Source organism: Lates calcarifer, linkage group LG16_LG22 (genome assembly GCF_001640805.2).
Source record: "Lates calcarifer isolate ASB-BC8 linkage group LG16_LG22, TLL_Latcal_v3, whole genome shotgun sequence".
Lineage (NCBI taxonomy): Eukaryota > Metazoa > Chordata > Actinopteri > Centropomidae > Lates > Lates calcarifer.
In genome coordinates, this window is record NC_066848.1 from 5,133,537 (window position 1) to 5,152,777 (window position 19,241).

Here is a 19,241-nt window from a genome sequence, read left to right on the forward strand (position 1 = left end):
ACAACCACACTGGACTCATATGAACAAGAAGAGCACATAGAGCCAGGAAATGTCACTCTAAAATTTATCCACAGATAAATATACAGCTCAAACATGATTTTAAACATCAAACATACAGCAAACTATAATGGAAATGATATTCAGTGACAGTAGTATAATTCAGAACAAACCCCCAAATAACGGTGAGATTAACGTTGACAACAAACAAACATACAAACAAAATATAACCATCACAGTTAAAATTTACCAAAAAATGTCAAGTGTCGGTTTCTCTGCATACAGGTATGGCATCGTTTTAACAGATGCAGAGGGAAGACGTGAATGTGTACAGTATATGCCATCGTGCCAGTGAAATTAAATGGTAAAATAAAGTGTATCGGATCATAAAAGATTCATACAACACAATAGAGAGCTAAGCAAACATAGTGAGCCATAAAGTGACTTAGCACTGAAGTCTTAAAATATAATTTTTGTTATTTGGCATTGCACGTTTCAATCTGACTCCGGTCTACTGCAAAATTACCCAGAAGTCCTGAGACTACAGGGTTTCATCCTAACTTACTGATATCTGTCTTAATATAATTAATTTACACCTGATGGTCATTGATAAATTCTTCAGAACTTACTTAAAGGAGCATAATTTTCATTCTTCATCATTTTGTGATGAAGCTCTTCAAAAGTTCTTTGCACTTCTTTGGGGACATTTAATATACAATTCAATTCACTATGTTCTGTAAAATTTCATTCATAATCTAGCCTTGCATTTAAAAAACTTGTGGGGTAAAAATTTGAACACTGATGAGCCTGGGACTTTAGTGGTGGCAGATTTTCAGGGCACTAACATTCCTCCATGTTGACTTAAAATGAGCTTTTCCCATGAGCCCCAAAGAACTCGTTTATGCGTAGTGATTGAGTGCAGCACATTCCCACCTATTTTTAGGGCATTAGTCATGCCATGGGCCCCTGTAAATGACTGTAGGTGGACTCCCATCACAGACTTTCATCTGGCCGTGGAGAGTAATGTATCTCATATTTCATGCTAAAACCCAATGCCTAATAATATAATAGTAAAATTAAATGGTCTGCTTGGTGATGCCTGGAAAGGTTTAGGAAATAAATCATGATCAGGTCTTATGTCATGACATTTAGTGAATCATTTCCTACACAATTCACTAAGATACCTTCATGTGAACCTGGAAACCTTTGGGGGTCCATCTAAAAAGCCAGCTGCATACCTGAGCTGAGCAATAGTTGCAAGAGCAGCTGCAGATAATTTTCTCTACTGCACATTGCACTCTCAAAGCACTTGTCAACTCAAAGTATCGCTGAGAGTTAAAATTAAAATGTCAATTTGTCAAAATCACGTTCATTACATCCACTTTAAGTCCTACAAACAGCTTGGTTAAACCAGAGCAGAACAAATGGAATGCTTATGGAAAGCTGCAAAGCTTGAAATGCAAATGGTGGCTTTTACGGTTTAATTTACAACCCATCATCTGCATTTCAGGCATGGATAACAAAGGAAACATGGCAAATAAAGTGTTAATAGACAACTCAACAGTGCTGTTGATTACGACACACTCACTTGGGACCTAATGACCTCAAGGGAAACTTTTTCTGAGCCTTTAGGGCTTTTGAGACAACTCTGACAACACTGGTGGATGACACCAGGATACAGTGTTTTAATCATTGTGTGTGTGGGTGTAAAACACAGAATTAGCCCTGGCTGATTATCTGTGGGTGGGAGGGGCAGTCAGATGTGTAAAACAGATACTCATAAGCCGGAAATAGTAAAGAAAAGATACAATCTTTCACTCCCAGGAGGAACTGGATATACAAACGACTCCAATCATATACTATACAGGACATTTCTTTGGCATAAAAAGTAAAGCTATGGAGCCATGGCATTCATTCTTATCAAACATCAGTGCTTTTAGGAAAACATACTGTAGATACAGTATGTTTATAATGGCCTTCAAAACCCCAGCTCTTCTCGAAGCCCACTTTTATACAATATGGCTTAAAGTGTATGTATAAAAATAAATTTGCTATGTAACAGCCCTGAGGGTTTTGTTGTCCACCAGTATTCATGCCATCTCCACATCTCTGTGCGGATGTGGGTCTCCATCAACAGCCATGCTCCGCTGACTGGGAGCTACCTCCTTTGAGATTAGCTGAATTCCGCAGCAAGTGTCCTCTGGCAAGCCACACTGTCACCTCAGAAGCCTGTTTCCTGGACCCCCACCCACAAAAAAATAACAAGTCTCCAAAAAATATGGAGAATATTCCTCTCTTCCACATATGGAAGACCGAAGGGCCTGGTGCCACTGGGGCGGCTGAGCCCCCGTGCTATTGGATCCTTCCCGACCCAATCCCTAATTGCATCGGCTCCTCTGGGACCCCCACTGCAAGTCTCAGTGATTCTTTTCCATCCAGTCCCAGCTTTCATCACTGTCCTTCCTGTTCTTTTCAGCCTCAATGATCTCTCTGTAGCGCCGACGGAAGAAACCCATCTGTTAAAGAAAGAAAAAAGCAGACATTTGAGGTGTTAGTAAGGTGTGACCGTAGTTAGATGTAACTGCAGGGGAGAAAACTTTCACATATAGTTTAAATTACAGCTGACTATTTTTTGATAATGTTTTGATTTTCAGATAAAACTAGGTATGATATGGAATGTACTACTATGCCCCAGAGCTCAGTCACAGCCTGATATTAGCTTCATATTTGCAGACATAGTATCAATCTTCTTATCTAACTCTTGGAGAGAAAACAAGTAAGCACATTTCCCAAAATCTTGATTTTGGCAGTGGCATATTTTCATCATGATTCTCTAATAACCATATTCATGGGATCATTATCAAATGTTTATATTGTAATGTGTTTATTGTTAGATTTTTCAGCTTTATTGGTATCAAGTAAAAAAACCTTGGGTGGATTATTACTGTGAATATTTAGTCAGCTTTATTTTTTGTCAAATTTGTGTTGTCGGTGTAGAGTAACTGCTTCCCAAAGACTCACAATACTGTACTATACTCTCTTTAAAATCTTAAAAACCTTTTTTTTAAAAGTTTTTTTGAATAAAATGTATTTTTAATTTTTATTCTCAAAAAAGCAAATCGTGCATGTGTTTTGCAGGTGATAGAGGGGACTGTTCATGTGCATTCAGGTGCCCTCCAACACACAAGACTTATGACATTTGGCTGCAGAAATGATATGTTAGTTAGTTAGTTATGCAAGTTGAGATTTCTCCTGCAGTGACAAAAACGAAAAACAGTGGATGTGTGGGAGATAGGGAATCAAATTAAAAACATCATGTCTTGGTATGTTTTGAAAAATGCTAAACCACACAAAACTACCAGCACGGATGGAAGCAAATGAAGCATTTCCCCTGTAAAAATGTATTGTCTCTGCAGGAATGTAATGCTGTATTCTAATTTACCTTTAACTGATCTATACCATGCATTCACAAAGTGTAATATAAAGGAGATATGAAGGAAATGGAGAGAGCAGTAGATTCTTGGAGTGTATCTAAACAAAGCAGCCACACTGAGATGCTGCCTCTCTCTCACTACAACTCCATCCATTTATCTGCATTTGGCTACTAAAGTTTATTGATACAGACCTGTACTCTCCTCAGGCATTTCCTGAAAAGAGCAATACAGGACATGTACTGCTCTTGTAAGTAGGGTTTATTTTGGCAAGATCTGAGGACCTGGGGATCGGGAGGGACGAGAGGGAATGCATCCCAGGACCAACATTCCAAGGTTTAGTTGTGGTATTCCCAGTGGAAAATGAGGCAGTGAAAAAGAAAAGAGTTTTGTGCTAACAGGGCCTCTGGACATCACTGTAATTGCTATTTCCCCTTTAGATTCTTCTTTCATGTGAGTGTTGTGGTGTGAATTATTGTCCAGGCTGTGATTCGTCCCTTTCATAGTTGTTAGAGACCCAAAGCATGCTCTCACCCCCACCTCCTCCCCTACCTCCAGCTGTCTCCATACAACTGGATACTGTGCTGATGTCTAATCAGAGTTAGACACAGGGCCTCTGGCTGTGAAACACAAGGTTGTGACAACTGCCTCTTATTTACTAGAGCAAAATCTGACTAAAGAAACAAGCAGTTCTGTAAGCTTTATCACTGAGGTTATGAGCTGAAAAATCTGTGTTCATGTGTTGCTTTACCTTCCAGAGTAGCACAGCTAACAGCAAAAAGATGAGGATCCCCACCAGAAGACTGATGGCGATGATCCAACCAACTACGTAACCCCTTGGTTCCTGACTGTGGAGAGCCTCGAACACCAGCTGAAACACAACGACACTTCAGTGAGTCACACTCAGATACAACACACACAAGCAGGGAGGGACACAGACACACACACACACACACACACACACAGGGAATACACAGTAAGTCATGTGCTGCTAATGATGCAATGTAGTGCAACAACATCCAAAACACATCTTGTTTCAGTTTGTTTTAGCTGTTGTCAGAACTCATGACTTGATTCAAGAGGAGCTACACGTATAGCAAAAATTCCATCATAGAGGAAACAGGACACTTATTTATTTCATATAGAGCACAAAACAGTCAAATTCAGTGTAGATTCCATACTTTTTAGCCTTACTTTTAAGCACATGTGGGCCAGAACAGGGTGCTTTGATCCAGATTGAAATATCTCAACAACTGATGATGGATTACCATGAATTTTTGTACAGATACACATGGTTTCCAGAGGATGAATCCTGGTGACTTAACATCTAGATCTACATTTGAATTTGTCCAGTACTTTGGTTTTAGAGAAAATACCTTCATAACTTGTGCCATTCCTGAACTGGGTAATACCTGCTAAAACAGTAGCATGCTTTGTCATTGTATGCTTGTTAGTATGAGGGTGTTTGCATTTAGCTCACAGCACCACTGTACCTAAGTACAGCCTCACAAAGCTCCTAGCTTAGTTGTTGACTCATAGTCTTGGTATTCATCATTACCTCCAACTGTCTAACAAGATGTTCCCTTTTCGTTTGTTTTTTTTTTTTCACTGATATTAATAGCATCATAGAACTAGTAAGTAAGCTTGACATCACTGTTTTGCAATGGACTGCCAATGCCAAACAAGTATTCATTAGGACAGTGTAGTTCAGAATATCATAATCTACTCCCTTTTTCAATTTGGAGATGCTTTAAAATGATTCCTTGAAGCCCAAAATGTGCCTTGCCTCCCAGAATGGGAGGTTAAAAATAGCCTGGTTCCACAATAAATAAGAGCTGCTTAGGCTGCTTCCCATGACATTAGTGAACACTGACCTGCTGGATAATCTGTCACTGACAACTAACTGGGTTCACTTTACCCAGTGCACAGTGTAATGCCCAACTACAATGGAGGGAAGAAGTCTGTATTTATTGTAATTAAGTAAATAAAATTATTTCAAATCAGTTTTTAGCACCAGTCGTGATTTTTATTTGCTTTTCTAACAATTACCATCATTTTAAATTGTGTCACAGTAAAATGACCAATTGGGATTTGTGCTTTGAAAAAGTTCCTCTGTGGCTATTTGATATTTTTGTGCATGAGAAAACAATTACTTTAATTACTTAAACTGATTTGTGCTGAATTAACAGTGGTTTGATTTGAGTGAAGTATTGCATTACTCTGCACCACAGCTAAATGTGCTTTAATGTCGGTATTCAGCCCTTAAATGGAAAACAACACATTCACTCATCATGAAATAGATGGGTTTATTTACTAATTATCTTAAACAAAGGCAAATAATGTGCATTCTTCCAAATGTCACATATTGCATAATTTGTTACTGCAAACAATGGTGGGACAATGTCAGAACACACTGAGGAACCTCACTGCTCCAATGTTCAGTGCTGCATGGGCTTTGAACATAAATGTGGCATGAGACGCCAACTGTGAGCCAAGACAAAACCAAATGGACAAGTGAAGATTAATCTCTCTGTTGAATAGTTTCCCACATTAACACCTCCCCCTTACACTGGGCTCTGGAATCTAACTGTTGTTATGCATGCCAAAGTGCTTGCATGAAACAAAAAAGATGAAAGCTCTACTGGTCGTTGCTCTCTGACTCTGACTTTCCCGATTTAACTTGTACGATCAGTTAGTTCTGGGAATGTGTGGTTGAATGTGAAGTTCATTCAACTCAGCTCTATGATGCTACGTTTGTAACTTGCATACTTACAACAAAAACATATGGATTAATGTGGGTTTGTTTACATGTCACAGCTGATAAAAAGCGAGCCCACGACCGGTGGGCTTGCTGTGAGTAATACAACCAGGGACCACAAATTATACTTTACAGTGTGTACTCTAGCTAGCAGGGATCCTGAGGGACAAGGTAACTGTGTTTACTGAAACATAGGGGGGTAATAGTCTGTGGAATGAGCACGCTCACTATGTGCTGAAAGAATGGCATGGCATGGACATATTCATAGCAGGTCTGAATTTTCCGAGCACGTCTGGGGCTCAGGGTCAGCAGGGCTAGAGCCCGGTCAGCACCCTAATCACTTGAGGGATCCCACTGCGAGCATACTGGTTGCTCAATATAATCATCGCATCTGATCTGGTGGGCCATTCAATCACTCAGCAAATAACACTGGGGGGAAGGGTCTGTCCTTGAGCACAGCTGAGGACCCCGGAAAAAGAGCAAATAGAAGTGCCACCATACAGTATACCCACAGTTCCCAGCTGTTCCCTGGACTCACATCCTTTACAAATGTTCCACAATGGAGCACATCAGTAGCTCAAGGAATGTCTAACCACAGCACGATGGACTGTGCATCTATAGATAAATATATATGCGTATTGATATAGTTTTGCAAGCAGAGCCATGTTGTGACTAGCCTGTCCTTCAACCAGAATCCCTGGGCTACAAGCATGTGCCCTGCCATAGTGCCTGTGAGCAAGACACAGTTGCCTTACCAGCTGCAGCAGTCCTGCTCTGTGACTAAACCTGCGATTCTTGGCAAGAAAAAAAACATTTCAAAATGGTTTAGACTGAGTGAAAGCAACCAAGGTTTAAAGGTTCAGTTCACCCAAATTAGACAAACATGTTTTCTTATTTATCTCTAGTGGATTCAGTTTTGGCCAAGTTTTGAAATATTTCATGGTAAACAGTTTTATTGGAACAATTTGGAACAAAAGGTAGATTTTGAACAGTTAAACCTACCCTAAGATGCTCTGCAAGATACAACACAGTTATTTTGGGTGCTATAATTAGTAGTATTGCTGTCAGTGTAGGTAGACGGTACATTAACTGTTGATATACTCACAGAAATGTCCTCTGGCAGGCCTTTAGGCACCTCCACTGCTCTGTCATTTACTTGCACACTGCCCCGTGTCACAAACTGGATCACTGAGGAACTATCCTGTGGGTTAAAAGAGGGTGGATTACTGTTGCTCTTAGAATCACAAGAACCTGCACCTAAATTTATCATGCTTGTGACATGTTCCTTACCCTCTTAAGAATTTCAGTGTTGAGCAGAAGTTTTATATCTATGCTCAAAGCTTCTTCTTTTAACTGTGGACCCAGACTGCAGGAGATTGTCATACATGCTCTTCCCGGCCGGTCACAGTCCTTTTAAAAAAGATGAAAGAGACAGGAGGAAAGAGAGTGTGGAAGAGCAGGAGAAAGTATGTGGGAGAGAGAGGGATGTGTGATAAACAGATGTTGCACTGACTAAAAAATAAAAAACAAGAATCCTCACAGGGGGTGACTGTCAGTGACCTCTAAAATGTCAGAGTGTAATGCAAGGGCTGCATATTTACCAGGACTTTGCGTCCTGATTTGGTGAAGAAGGCAAATATGGAGTGGAAGATGCTCTCTTTTTCCTGGGGGATGGTGCACGGTGTCGGGTTCCTGTGAGGGGTGCAGTTTCCTCGACCATCAGCCACCTGAAACAGTGGTAGAGAAAAACTGAATTGTGTTGACTAAGCCATATCTAATGAATATGAAAGAATTATAGCAAAGTTGGGTTAAAATAGGGTGTGTGGCTTGAATGTGTAGAGAACCAGGGGTTTTATCATGTTTGTGTTGCAAAAATAGGTTTGGATTTGAGTTTGACAGCAAAAATGTGGACACAAGCACTTCTGTCACCTTAACTGTCCCAGTCCTTCTATTGTTATGAGCATCTAGAGCTCACAGGAAGCTTTCCCCAACAAGAAGCTGGTACCCCTCCCAGACAGATTTCCCATATGGAGTGATTTAGAGGTGTCTGCTTTTACTGCCCAGGCCCCAGGGAACACTTCCCCTTTCCCCTCTCTTCAGTCCAACCCAAAGCTTTAGAGGTAGAAAGCTCTTCTGGCCTTACTCATTGTCTGCTCTGCTACCACCCAGCAAGCCTGAGCTTTAATTGCTGCGCTTTCTCATGTCCTGTGTTTCTGCCGCCAGTGCTGGTGTGAAGATTCATGGGCTGCACTAAGTTTAACCTGGTGAAATCCCCCACGAGAAGAGAATTTTCACAGTAAATGATGAAGATTGAGGGATTTGTGCAGAAAAACTAGAACATATGGAGCAACACTCAGGAACTTGTATATCATGTCTTTACAAATGGAGGTCTGTATAAAATGTAAGAATATCTGGCTATAAAATATAACTGTGCAACTGTCCGGTGTGCCACAGGCCAAGAGTAGTGTTAACAGTATTTATGACGTGTGGTTCCAGACTAGGGATGGTACGGGGCAGTAGCCAGCTCTGCAGGTGTCCCATTCCCGTTTCGTGCAAGCTGTCTGATCCCCTGAAAGTGATTCCAGATGGGCTCTAGGAGGGTGGGATACAGTCAACCCCGTCTGCCCATTCACAGTAAATACAATTAACAGCTTGAGCTCCCCCATGATCTACCTATATGAAAGGGTGTAATGCAAGGGTTAAGAAAACATTTAAACCCAGCGGGAGTATTGTGTTACTTTATCTAAATGCAAAATGTTGTGAAACAAAATGGTCGCCTAGTTTCAGTAGCAACATCAACACTTTGGCTTAGATTTTCACTGGGCGATGGGTGCCTCACACTAAGCAAATTACCCACGCCATGACAAAAAGCCCACCAGTTTAGCAGCTTTCTGTGCATAAAAGTGTCCACTGAGGTGGATACAAGCAGCTGTGCCATGAAGGGAAGCAAGACCAACAGGCATGGGCTGGTTTAATGAAATAAAAACGTGGCTGCCTGCAGGTGAATAAACTAATAAATAAGGGCTAAATAAATAATGTAGATAGACTGCTGTTGGCATCTACCTGTGTTTCAATGATGTGGAACATGTCAGCTCCGCTGCCAGCCAGCCGGTTGGGTATCCTGATGTCCACGGTGGAGCCAGGCAGCCTGCTGGGCCCCTTGTTTATGGCCTGGAACCACATCACACAGAGACAGGGAAGGATAGAAACAAAGGGAAAGAGAAATGAATATATATCAGGAAATGTAAAAAAATACCAAAAAAAAAAACCAAAAAACTATATACTCTATGATTGTAGTACCTGGAAAGTGAGATTGAGAGGCTGAAAGTTGCACTCCATGTCTTCCAGCTGGACGAAGCGTGAGGCATCAATGGAGTTTCCATACACGAAGGAAGTCGGTGTCACCACACTGCAGTGTTCAGGAGAGAGACATCAAGTGATGCATTAACATTAAAATAACTTAAATGCCCACAGACATATTATTAAAAAGACATTCATAAAAATCTCTGGCTTTAGTCATGGTATTAGCTGGACAGCAGAATTTTCTTTAGGAGTTGAGATATGAGTCAGATGTGTCCAGCTTTGCCCTGAAGACTCCCTTCACATTAAAGAGAGCGCACACACACACACACACACACACACACACACACACACACACACACACACACACACACACACACACACAGCAGCCTTATCAGATGTCAGAGTTCTGGCAGACTTGGGCTGTTTTACATCTCTCTCCCTTCTCTGTGAAGGAGAGCTATGATAAAGTGTTCTGAGATAAGGCTTTTCAAGTTGATATGCACCATACTGACAAAAGCACTCCTTCTCATCCCAAGAGTCGGCAGATGGGCAAACAGTTCAAGTCTCCAATGGAACATTTTTGTTCTTACCCAGTAATAGTTGTGTCAGTCTCATGAACCAGAGGAATGGACAGATCCAAACTGTTGTCAGAGAGTTTGTGCTCAGGATTGGCACTAGGACAAACAACAATAAAGTTATTGAATCATTTTGTAAATCAGTTTAAGCAGCAGATTACATTCTACAAACAACCATGACAAATTTATTTAGTGTATGGGAATAAATCAGTATCTTAATTCAAAGGAAACCCTAATTACAGAAAATGAATATTGTTTCATATGAACTTAAAATGTGATTCTTAATACTAACCTTTTTGCTTGAACCAAGAACTGCAATGTGTCATTTTCCCCAGAGAGCTGACTTGTGTCAAAAATCACTGCAAAATGATACTAAAGAGAAAAAGAGAAAATAAATCACTGTCACTGACTGTTCTCTCATGAATCTGTGTTCCATGTGATACAGTATGTTTGCTGTGACATGCTGCATTCTATTCCTGCACAAAAATGCCATCACCAGGTGGCCTCTGCACACCAATTCATTGTGCTATACTGAGATCACAGCACCTCTAAAAGTGGTTTGGACACTGCATGCAGTTCTGATATTGGGAATTTAGTTGTAAGTTGCGTGGAGCTACCTTAGTCTGTGCTCTCATGAAGGGAAATCCCACGCTGCATTTGAGGAAGTCCAAATCAACAAGTTCACAGGAAATACCCTTCTCTTCCTGTAAAAAGACAGATAGACATGAGAGTAAGTGGGAGTGATAAAGACAGACAGACTGGAGACAGAGTGGGTGACACACATGGAGACAGAAGACACGAAAGAGGAAGACACAGTAGACAAGACGCAGACTGTGACAGGGAACAACTGGTGATAAGTTAACAGGGAAAAAGCATCAGCAATAGCTTTGGATTGTAAAATTACTGCAAATATCATTGATACTGAACTGACAAAAAGCGACAGTCCAACCCTTAATGCATCTTTAAACACACACACCTGGCAATATTTACATTATGGGCAAGGTTTATCATTACAAACATACTTTTACATTTAAAAGAACAGGTTCTCCTATCTTATTGAAGTTCCGAATTAGGTTAAAAGAAGAATGTATAAAGCATTGATGGCACACACACATCCTAGCGGGTGGGTAATTGGACAACCTCCAGGCTGTGTGTTTGGAAGCTTGTCTAAACAATATGGAGCTTCACCGGCTGCGCTGTGTAAACAGTCGGGCCTTGACCCTATGAGGAGTAAGAATTCTTTTAGCAAGAGTTCACAGAAAGTCTGTCAGCTGAGCTCATGTACTAGAAGCATGAAAGAGAGCAGAGATAATTCATGACTTTGACAAAAAAAGAAAAAAAAAAGAGACAGACTAGTGCTTCTGGAAGATTTAGCATGGGGGCTTAAGGTAAGTCATACAAAATGTCTGCATGCTTGGACCGTGGCCCAGTTTGAGCCTGTGTTTAGAACATGTTTCCAAATGCGATAAAGAAAAGAGGTGTGAGGGTAGTCTCTGCTGACATATTTAAAGGTACACATCCATCCACAGTATCATCCACACTTCCATTCCCCTTATTCAGCAGATTCCCAGTGTCAGTCCAGGGTGTGGCTGTGTCCTCAATCTTCATTAAGTTGGCTTAAATAAGCAGCGTTGGCCTTTGCATGGAGACTACAGCGAACCCTGTAGGGGGGTGGGGGGGTAGGATGAGGACCCCAGCACAACTGGCAATGATGGAATTTCCTCTATTTCCTGTATTCCTCTGTGCTGCTGTGCAAACACTGCCTGTCCCATGGGGCTGGGCAGGATTGGGGAAGTCAATCTGTTTACCCATCACCCACCTGGCAGCCCTTGAGAGAGAGCAGAGCACTCAGACATATGGCGTGTTGGGCCTCCAAAGGACAAAGTCTGTTTGTTCAGCACTTCTTCACTTTCTTTTTCTTGCTTACTTTCTCTGCTCTTTCTCCGTCAGGGACAAATACATGCTGGGATTTTCACAAATGGCAGGCCCATTAAATATCACCGGGCATGTTTACCCTGCTTTAGTGTCAGCTGAAGCCTCTACTGGACATCAGTGAGGATGACAATACACAGGAAGCCAGCTTTCTGCATGTTCTGCATGTCTTTTTATGCCTCCATCCACTTTGGTATTTGTACATTTGGCTTTACTTTGCACTACCTTTTCCAAACCGTTTTCATCGCCTACTTTGCTCTCTACACAGGTATGACGATTAAGATCTACCTTTGGCTTTCAAGGCATGTGCAAAGCCATGCTTCACAGCCAAGAAAATCTGTGATTCATTTAGTGTATTCTTGGGTTTGAAGGTCCACTGCAATTCACAGCTTCACACATTTCTCACTTGCATTCCCAATTTCTGGGCTTTTCACCACAATTTTCATGTGTTCCAACTGTTAAATCACCAGAAGTCAGTGGTGGAAGAAGTCTTCAGACTCAAGTAAAAGCCACACCATAATAATATTAATTTACAAGTCAAAGTTCTGCATTCACAATTTAACTTAACAGAAGTACTATCAGCAAAATGTACCTGCAGGTATGTTTTGTGTGTAAAATCATGAGCTTCAAAGTAACTACTGCTTTAAGGTAAATGTAGTGGGGTAAAAAAATGAATAATTCCCTCTGATCTGTAGTAGAGTAGATGTTTAAACCATTGCCAGAAATGTGATGCTCCAAACATCTGCCACAGCTCTGGCCTTTAAAAAAAAACCTACCCAAAATTTCAGAGATAAAAAAGAAAACACAGAAGATGGTGTAGCAGTCTCTGAGTCCCATGGGAGTGAAGGCAGTGCTCCTGAAACCAATTCACCTCTGCAGCTCTCTGACAGCTTGTGTTGCAAGAACAACAGAGCACTAACACACCCCACTCTTAAATGAGGGGAGTACAAGTCAATGCTCCACTCACTGGAGAAAAAGCCTCAGGGGAGGATTGAGAGCCGACCCTAATTTTGCAGAAAAAAAGGGGTCATTTCATCACCTCAGATGTCTCCAGTCGGTAATTAAAAATATCTCAAAGAGCATACAGCAGTAAGTCTGCTCTGTGGCCTCTTTGTCATCTCGTGATACTCTTCACTTCCTGTTCCCTTTATGCAGCAGGCCATCCTGACTTATCAGGGCCCCAAACAAAATGAGACTCTGTGGCTGCTGGCAACCTGATACTAAATGTCAGCCTGCTTCATTAGATTAGCTATGAAACTGAAACTGAAACACTGTTTTTCTAATATTTGCCTGCAGCATGTATTCTATTCAAATTCAATTTCAGCTTTGTTGGGGGGTTTTAAATCATGTCACAAGTTTGGAGCTTTACAGAGATGGTCCTATCCAGCTGGAGGATAAACATGAGGTCCATTACGAAGGGAAAATCCTTCCTGATGGATGTTGTCCCCTCTAGCGCCCAAAAAGCTGCTGAACCCATGCAGGCTCGTGTCAGAGTGCTCTGTCTGACGTGGCGTCTCTTTCAACTGTGAGCGGACCCACTGTCCTCTTTGCAACAAGTGAGTGAACAGACGTGAGCAGAGGCAGAGGTGGCTGCTGTGAAATCCAATCCACATGCAGCGTGGTCGCAAGGAAAATCTCTCAGGTTTAATGTGGGATGGCAGTGGGCAGATATTTCTTTAACAGAATGCTGAAACAGTTTTGTGTTAGAGAGAGAGAGTGAGGAGCAGGTCTAATCAAAACCCCCATTACAGTCAGTCATTATCCTTTGCAAACCATTTTTTTTAAAACATGAATAACATGATTTGAATGGTAGATAAATCAAGCTTTAGGTAATTTGTTCTCATGCACACAGCTCATATGTGGTTGACACGGTGCGTATGTCTTGAATGAGTCAGAGAAGCGTATGACAGGTCAGCCAGAGGAGCTGCCCTCTGAGACAGGCCAGCTGTTGCTGCTGCCGCTGCTGGGGCTCTCGCTCTCTTCATCCTTTTATCTGCAGGGCTGCCTTTATGGCTCAGACAAAGCTTTAAGTTCATCTGTTCTCTCACAGGTCTGTCTTTTCATACACTTCACTGTTTAGACTGTGATGTGTATCGTTTCAACATCAGTTTCGCTTGTACTTTACTGCAGCGAAAAAATCAGTCAGATTTCAGAAATAAACACTAGCCCTAGAATAAATAAACAACAGATTCTTGGAGAGCCAGAACAGACCTTCTGCCAAAAGTTGATGTAGAAAACCTCTCTGGAGAAGTTGAAGTAGATGTTGGTGTCGTAGGCGTCGTCGCCGGTGTTTGAGATGGTCAGGTTCAAAGAGACGTTCCTCACTCCTCCCAGGGCCAAATGGGGCCTGGTATGCAACCTATAGGGAACATAAAGTAGACAACATATTTCAGAGGATAAATAAATTCCCTATAACAATGGTGGGATAATACAGGGTAAACAGTAAGCAAATTTTTACATTATCATGGGATCTAAGTGTTTTATTTTTATTTTTTTTTACTGTAAAAAGCTTGTTTTTGTAGAAAAACAAAGAAATGTATATAAAAAAATCACTTGTTACCATGACAGATGTAAACTGTCAGTAAATGCACAGAGAGGAGATGATACAAAATAAAAAGAAAGGGAACTCCCTAACTATGGAAAAACATATGGATATCCTCCAAGCATGCGTCATGGTTCCACTACCCACACCCACATGGCCTATGACGTCAGCTTGCTTCCTCAGTGCTGAAGAAGAAGAAAAGGCAAAGACAGAGAATGAATCTAAACTGTGAAGTCAAATGTTTTTACCCGGAGAGCAGAAGTTTCCCATGAAGCCTCAGGTCTGCAGCGCAGTCATCTGACAGGCAGTTCTTCTCAAACCAAGTCTGAAGAGGAAACAGTAAAGTACACAGTTCATATGACCTCATGCTGTCCATGCACTGAACACACTGACTCCATATTCAGACTAGGGGGCAGCGTTGTGTTGTTGTTGGAGCTATCTAGGAAACTTTTATCCAGCAAGGCCCCAAATCTTTACCGCGTCTGATCTCTCTTTTAATCACTCAGAGGATGGTCTCTGGTTTAAGGTTTAATCATGAAAGGGAACTTAAGTCAAGCGTTAAAGTTTGATGTGTTTCAGATAGATGGATTCTGTAGGTGCTGAGAGATGCAAATCCCACAGTTTTTCGAGAAGTGCAGACAGTGGGGAAACACATGTGGGGCAGGTTAGAGGTGGTTGCAAAGAAAATAAATGAATCAGTCTTTTTGGATTCCACTCAAGAAAAGCTAACACAGACAATAATAAGCTGGTAACGAACACCAAATCATTATGAGCTCAATTAGAGCTATTTTTTTCATTCCTTCTGTGGAATTCCTTTTGTCAGGTGTGTGTGGAGAATTTCACTTCGAGTTGAATCAGCTGAGGAAATCAACCATATCAGAATCTGAATTGGAAGAAAATAACTGCAATCATCTCAACATGAGCAAGATGAACATAAGACAAACTGTTGCAACTTGTATGAGCTGCACTATATCTTTATAAAAGTGCAGGATGAGCCTGTATCTAGGTTAGAAAATAAAAATAAACACGATTGAAATGGTCTTCCATTTGAGAACAATCATGGTCTTGATTTTTTGTAATGAAAGAGCAATAAATCCCCTCTGATACTCACTGTCCCGCTCAGAATAATAAATTATCTACATAATTTTGGGGCTAGAGTCTATTTTTTCAAGGTAAGTTTTTGAATTATCACTCATTTCTATGCACTTTTTTAAACCATCCTTTTCCATTCCATCCTGAAACCTTCAGCAGCTAAATTTTACTTCATGTATTGAAATGGTAATAATCCTTATTTTACCTCATTCCTCACGGCGATCTTGTTTCCTTTCCTCCATCGTAGCACTGGAGTGAGCGCCGGTAGGTCTCTATCCTGGTGTCCCGTCAGCACATGCTTCCCCAGGCTGTAAGCTGCCTCGAACGCGATGGTTGTGAACACGTCCTTCACATCCTTCTACAAGAGCACATAAACAACAAGGTCATTGTAAAGAATTTGTCTCACCATACAGACAAAACTATTAAAACTAATTTTAACCTCAAAGCAACAACTGTCATGTAACCAGCCCAGATGATTATGGTAATTTAACATCTTTCTCCAATTGACGCCTGGCACAAAGACTGATTATCGCTGCAGATTATTGGGAGATCACACAGTCTGGATATGATGTTATCACTGTAATCACTCAGCCAAAGATCCACATGGTTGATTGCAGATGTAAGTCTACTGATAAACCACAAAATAATCTTAATTGGTTTTAATGGATGGGTGACACAACTCTCGCATCAATTACTATTTCTTTTTGTCATTTTGCTGAAAGTAGTACTAACAGGGCCACCACTAAAAGTTCTCAGTGAAGCAAACACATGGACCTTTTTTTTTTAAACCTGCTGGCACTGCCTCTAAGAGCTGTCTTTGCATTTCTGGTGGCTCCATCCAAGACCACGAAAGAAGTGTTTGATTTGGCATCAGGTTTGGAAACAATGCAGACAGAATGAAAACAGAGCTAAATGTGATCAAATCCCATATCTTCATTAGATGACAGCGCTGAAAGACATACATGGGAAAAGCAGATACTAATGTTGCTTTTTCATCTCTTCTGTCCGTTACAGCTACATTCCACTCTTTGAAGCCTGCTTGGTGGGTCTGAAACTGATCTTCATGTCTAAAAGCTGCAGCAAGAACACACACATAGGCAACCTGTGTCCCTTTACCCAACTGATGTCTACCAACATGGAGCCAAACCCACAATGTAAACACAATGGGCTTTCCTGTGTTGTCCGGTGGTCACACAGGCCACTCGTTCTTTTGCACTTTCTCTCTTTTGTCCGTTATCGAGTGTTTTCCAGTGTTCACCCACCCATCCTCTTTCCTCAGGCAGGGCCAGTCTGGGCTTTGAACACATTGGGCAGCACCAGAGAAACCACCCAACTCATCAAAAGTGAGAGAGTTACAGCAGGAAAGAGCAACTGTTAGCGCAGGACATGGATAGACAAAAACAGAAGATTTGGGGATCATTTGGGAAATGGTGCTGGACACAGATAAAAACATGACGTTGACAAGAATATCAAAGAACTTTTAATAGTTTTCTGTCATTATCTGGATGGCTCTACAGTTGACAGCTGAAGATAGGGCTGCAAATCATATTTATTTTCATTATGAGTTGATCTGCCTGTTATTTTCTTGATGAATCAGTTCAAAAGCTGAAATCTGAAAATTGTTTCATCCAACCAACAGTTCAAAACCCAAAGATATTCATTTTATTATCATCAAAAATAGAAAATGTTTATATTAGTAAAGCGGATCCAGAGAAGCTGAGCATTTTTGCTTCAACAAGAAACAGGTCTAAAGTCATGCTGACAGCTGGTATCAGCAGTAGCTGAATGGGTCAAGTATGCTAGTTTATACAGCTTTGTAGTACTGAATGCCCTTTGCAGTGAGCTCAAGCAGCTATGGTTAGTAGAAAATATTTGGTCATTCATTTTGGGCCGACACGAGTGTAGGACTGGTCAAATAAGGATGGGTTACACAGACACAAAAAAGATGTTGACCTCACATCCATCACTGGAGTGCAATTCATGCCTCATTGGACTTACAGAGACAGTGTTGTTCTAGTAGTATGTCGGCTCAGCTGGGAAGTAACATGACACAGTGTGGTAGTCAGTGCTGGACCAGTGGTGGTATACTATGCGAGGCGCTGGCATAGTCCTCAGCCTCAGTGGCCATTAAAGCCAAATGCTTGAAATGGCCCCTGTCCTCTAGCCTCTGAATGAACTGACCCCCTGGGAGTTCACTGCTCAGGTCTCCAGCTTCAAAACTCCCACTGCTTATCTCACATTTTCACAAGCCTCAGGGGAACTGGGGGGACATAATGACTTGAAATGAAATGTGGTGTTTTTACACAATCTCATGCTTTAAGAGCAACTTTTATGCAAAAGTATAATCTTACCATTAAACCTGTGCGCTATGGAGGCGCAGATAGAGGATGACTTTCCTCTTGAAAAACAGGCCTACAGACTGTTAAGTAACTGGAGAATTCCCAAGACTCACGGAAAGCTTAGATTAGAATAGCCAGAGGCTGTTCAGTAACACTTGGCCTAAGCTTTTATTATCCCTTGATCAATGCTGCCAATTGCTCCACCCGAATCCACACCCCGGGTCTGGTCATTTACTCCCTCCTGATCCTGCTTTTAATTCCTGTATTTATGGAACAGAGGAGTTCCTGAGCTCCAGCTGAGAAAGACACTGTGTGGTGTTAACTACCTGCTACCTATAATTTTATGGAAAGAAACCCAACAACTGTTCCTTACATGATGGTAAGTTCACAAGAGAAAACTTGTGACAGGTCGTTCTCTACTCAAAGGCCTCCACTGTGTTAACCCTCATTCAAACATAAATGCCACAGGGCACGCCCCTGATCTTTGGACTCTTGATTCTGAATCTTGATTTTATGCTGTTTTAAAAACCATTACAATGAAAGTGACTTTTTGTCCTCAGGATGGGAAATACTGCCAATAAAAAAGGTGAATTTCCTGCATCGTCACTTAAAAATAGTCTGAACCCTCTCATCATCCCATGGACAAAATTACTTATTAATGGTTCCAGTCGTACTGTAGAGATGCCAGCAGACTCAGTGGGAAGCAGCTGTTTTCCAGCAGTTCCCACCGTTCTTTGGAAACTGTAAATTCTCAACTATAGGACAAAAATCTGCACGTTATAGCAGTTGGGATTTTTATGACACACTTGATGCAAACTCTTCCTCCCTGTATGCATATTCATATAGTTAACTTATAGGATGGAGGACAGCTTTGCCACGCTGCATGTTTTGAAAGAAAACAACTGGGGATCCAACCTTCACCTACAACACCCCCTCTCAGTGGAACAAGGTTTCTGCGAATATACTATCTGAGTGTTTATGTTCACACTCTGGACACATTTATTTAGTACAGCAGAGCATAACTCGCCCCCTTACAAACCATTCTTTCCCCTTGACTCCCCTCTCTGCTGCCTGTATGACTTTTTCCTACACATCAAAACTTGATGCTTGCATGTTTTAGGGACATAAAAACTGCAGCTGTATTGATTAACATGACTTATTTGAACATATTTTATATATTTCACCCTGAACTCGAGCTGAGCTGTACTTACACTGATTCTCACATGTTAATCTGATCAACAAGATGGCAACACACCAAGCTGCCCCTTTATG

At 41.3% G+C, this 19,241-nt stretch overlaps 1 protein-coding gene across 2 annotated transcripts in view; it reads right to left on the reverse strand.

The window, feature by feature from the left end:
• Nucleotides 1-50: 50 nt before the first annotated feature.
• Nucleotides 51-19,241, reverse strand: part of itga9 (integrin, alpha 9) — a 45,868-nt gene continuing 26,677 nt past the window's right edge. For both annotated transcript variants that reach the window (XM_018693017.2, XM_018693018.2), the window contains 13 exons: nucleotides 15,836-15,988; nucleotides 14,787-14,863; nucleotides 14,208-14,355; nucleotides 10,682-10,768; nucleotides 10,357-10,436; nucleotides 10,080-10,163; nucleotides 9,487-9,595; nucleotides 9,250-9,357; nucleotides 7,788-7,913; nucleotides 7,477-7,596; nucleotides 7,292-7,387; nucleotides 4,180-4,299; nucleotides 51-2,513 (listed from right to left, as the gene is read on the reverse strand). In XM_018693017.2, coding sequence (XP_018548533.1) covers nucleotides 2,415-2,513; nucleotides 4,180-4,299; nucleotides 7,292-7,387; nucleotides 7,477-7,596; nucleotides 7,788-7,913; nucleotides 9,250-9,357; nucleotides 9,487-9,595; nucleotides 10,080-10,163; nucleotides 10,357-10,436; nucleotides 10,682-10,768; nucleotides 14,208-14,355; nucleotides 14,787-14,863; nucleotides 15,836-15,988 — 1,407 coding nt within the window. In that variant the 3' untranslated portion in view covers nucleotides 51-2,414. The remainder of the gene's footprint in view (nucleotides 2,514-4,179; nucleotides 4,300-7,291; nucleotides 7,388-7,476; nucleotides 7,597-7,787; nucleotides 7,914-9,249; nucleotides 9,358-9,486; nucleotides 9,596-10,079; nucleotides 10,164-10,356; nucleotides 10,437-10,681; nucleotides 10,769-14,207; nucleotides 14,356-14,786; nucleotides 14,864-15,835; nucleotides 15,989-19,241) is intronic.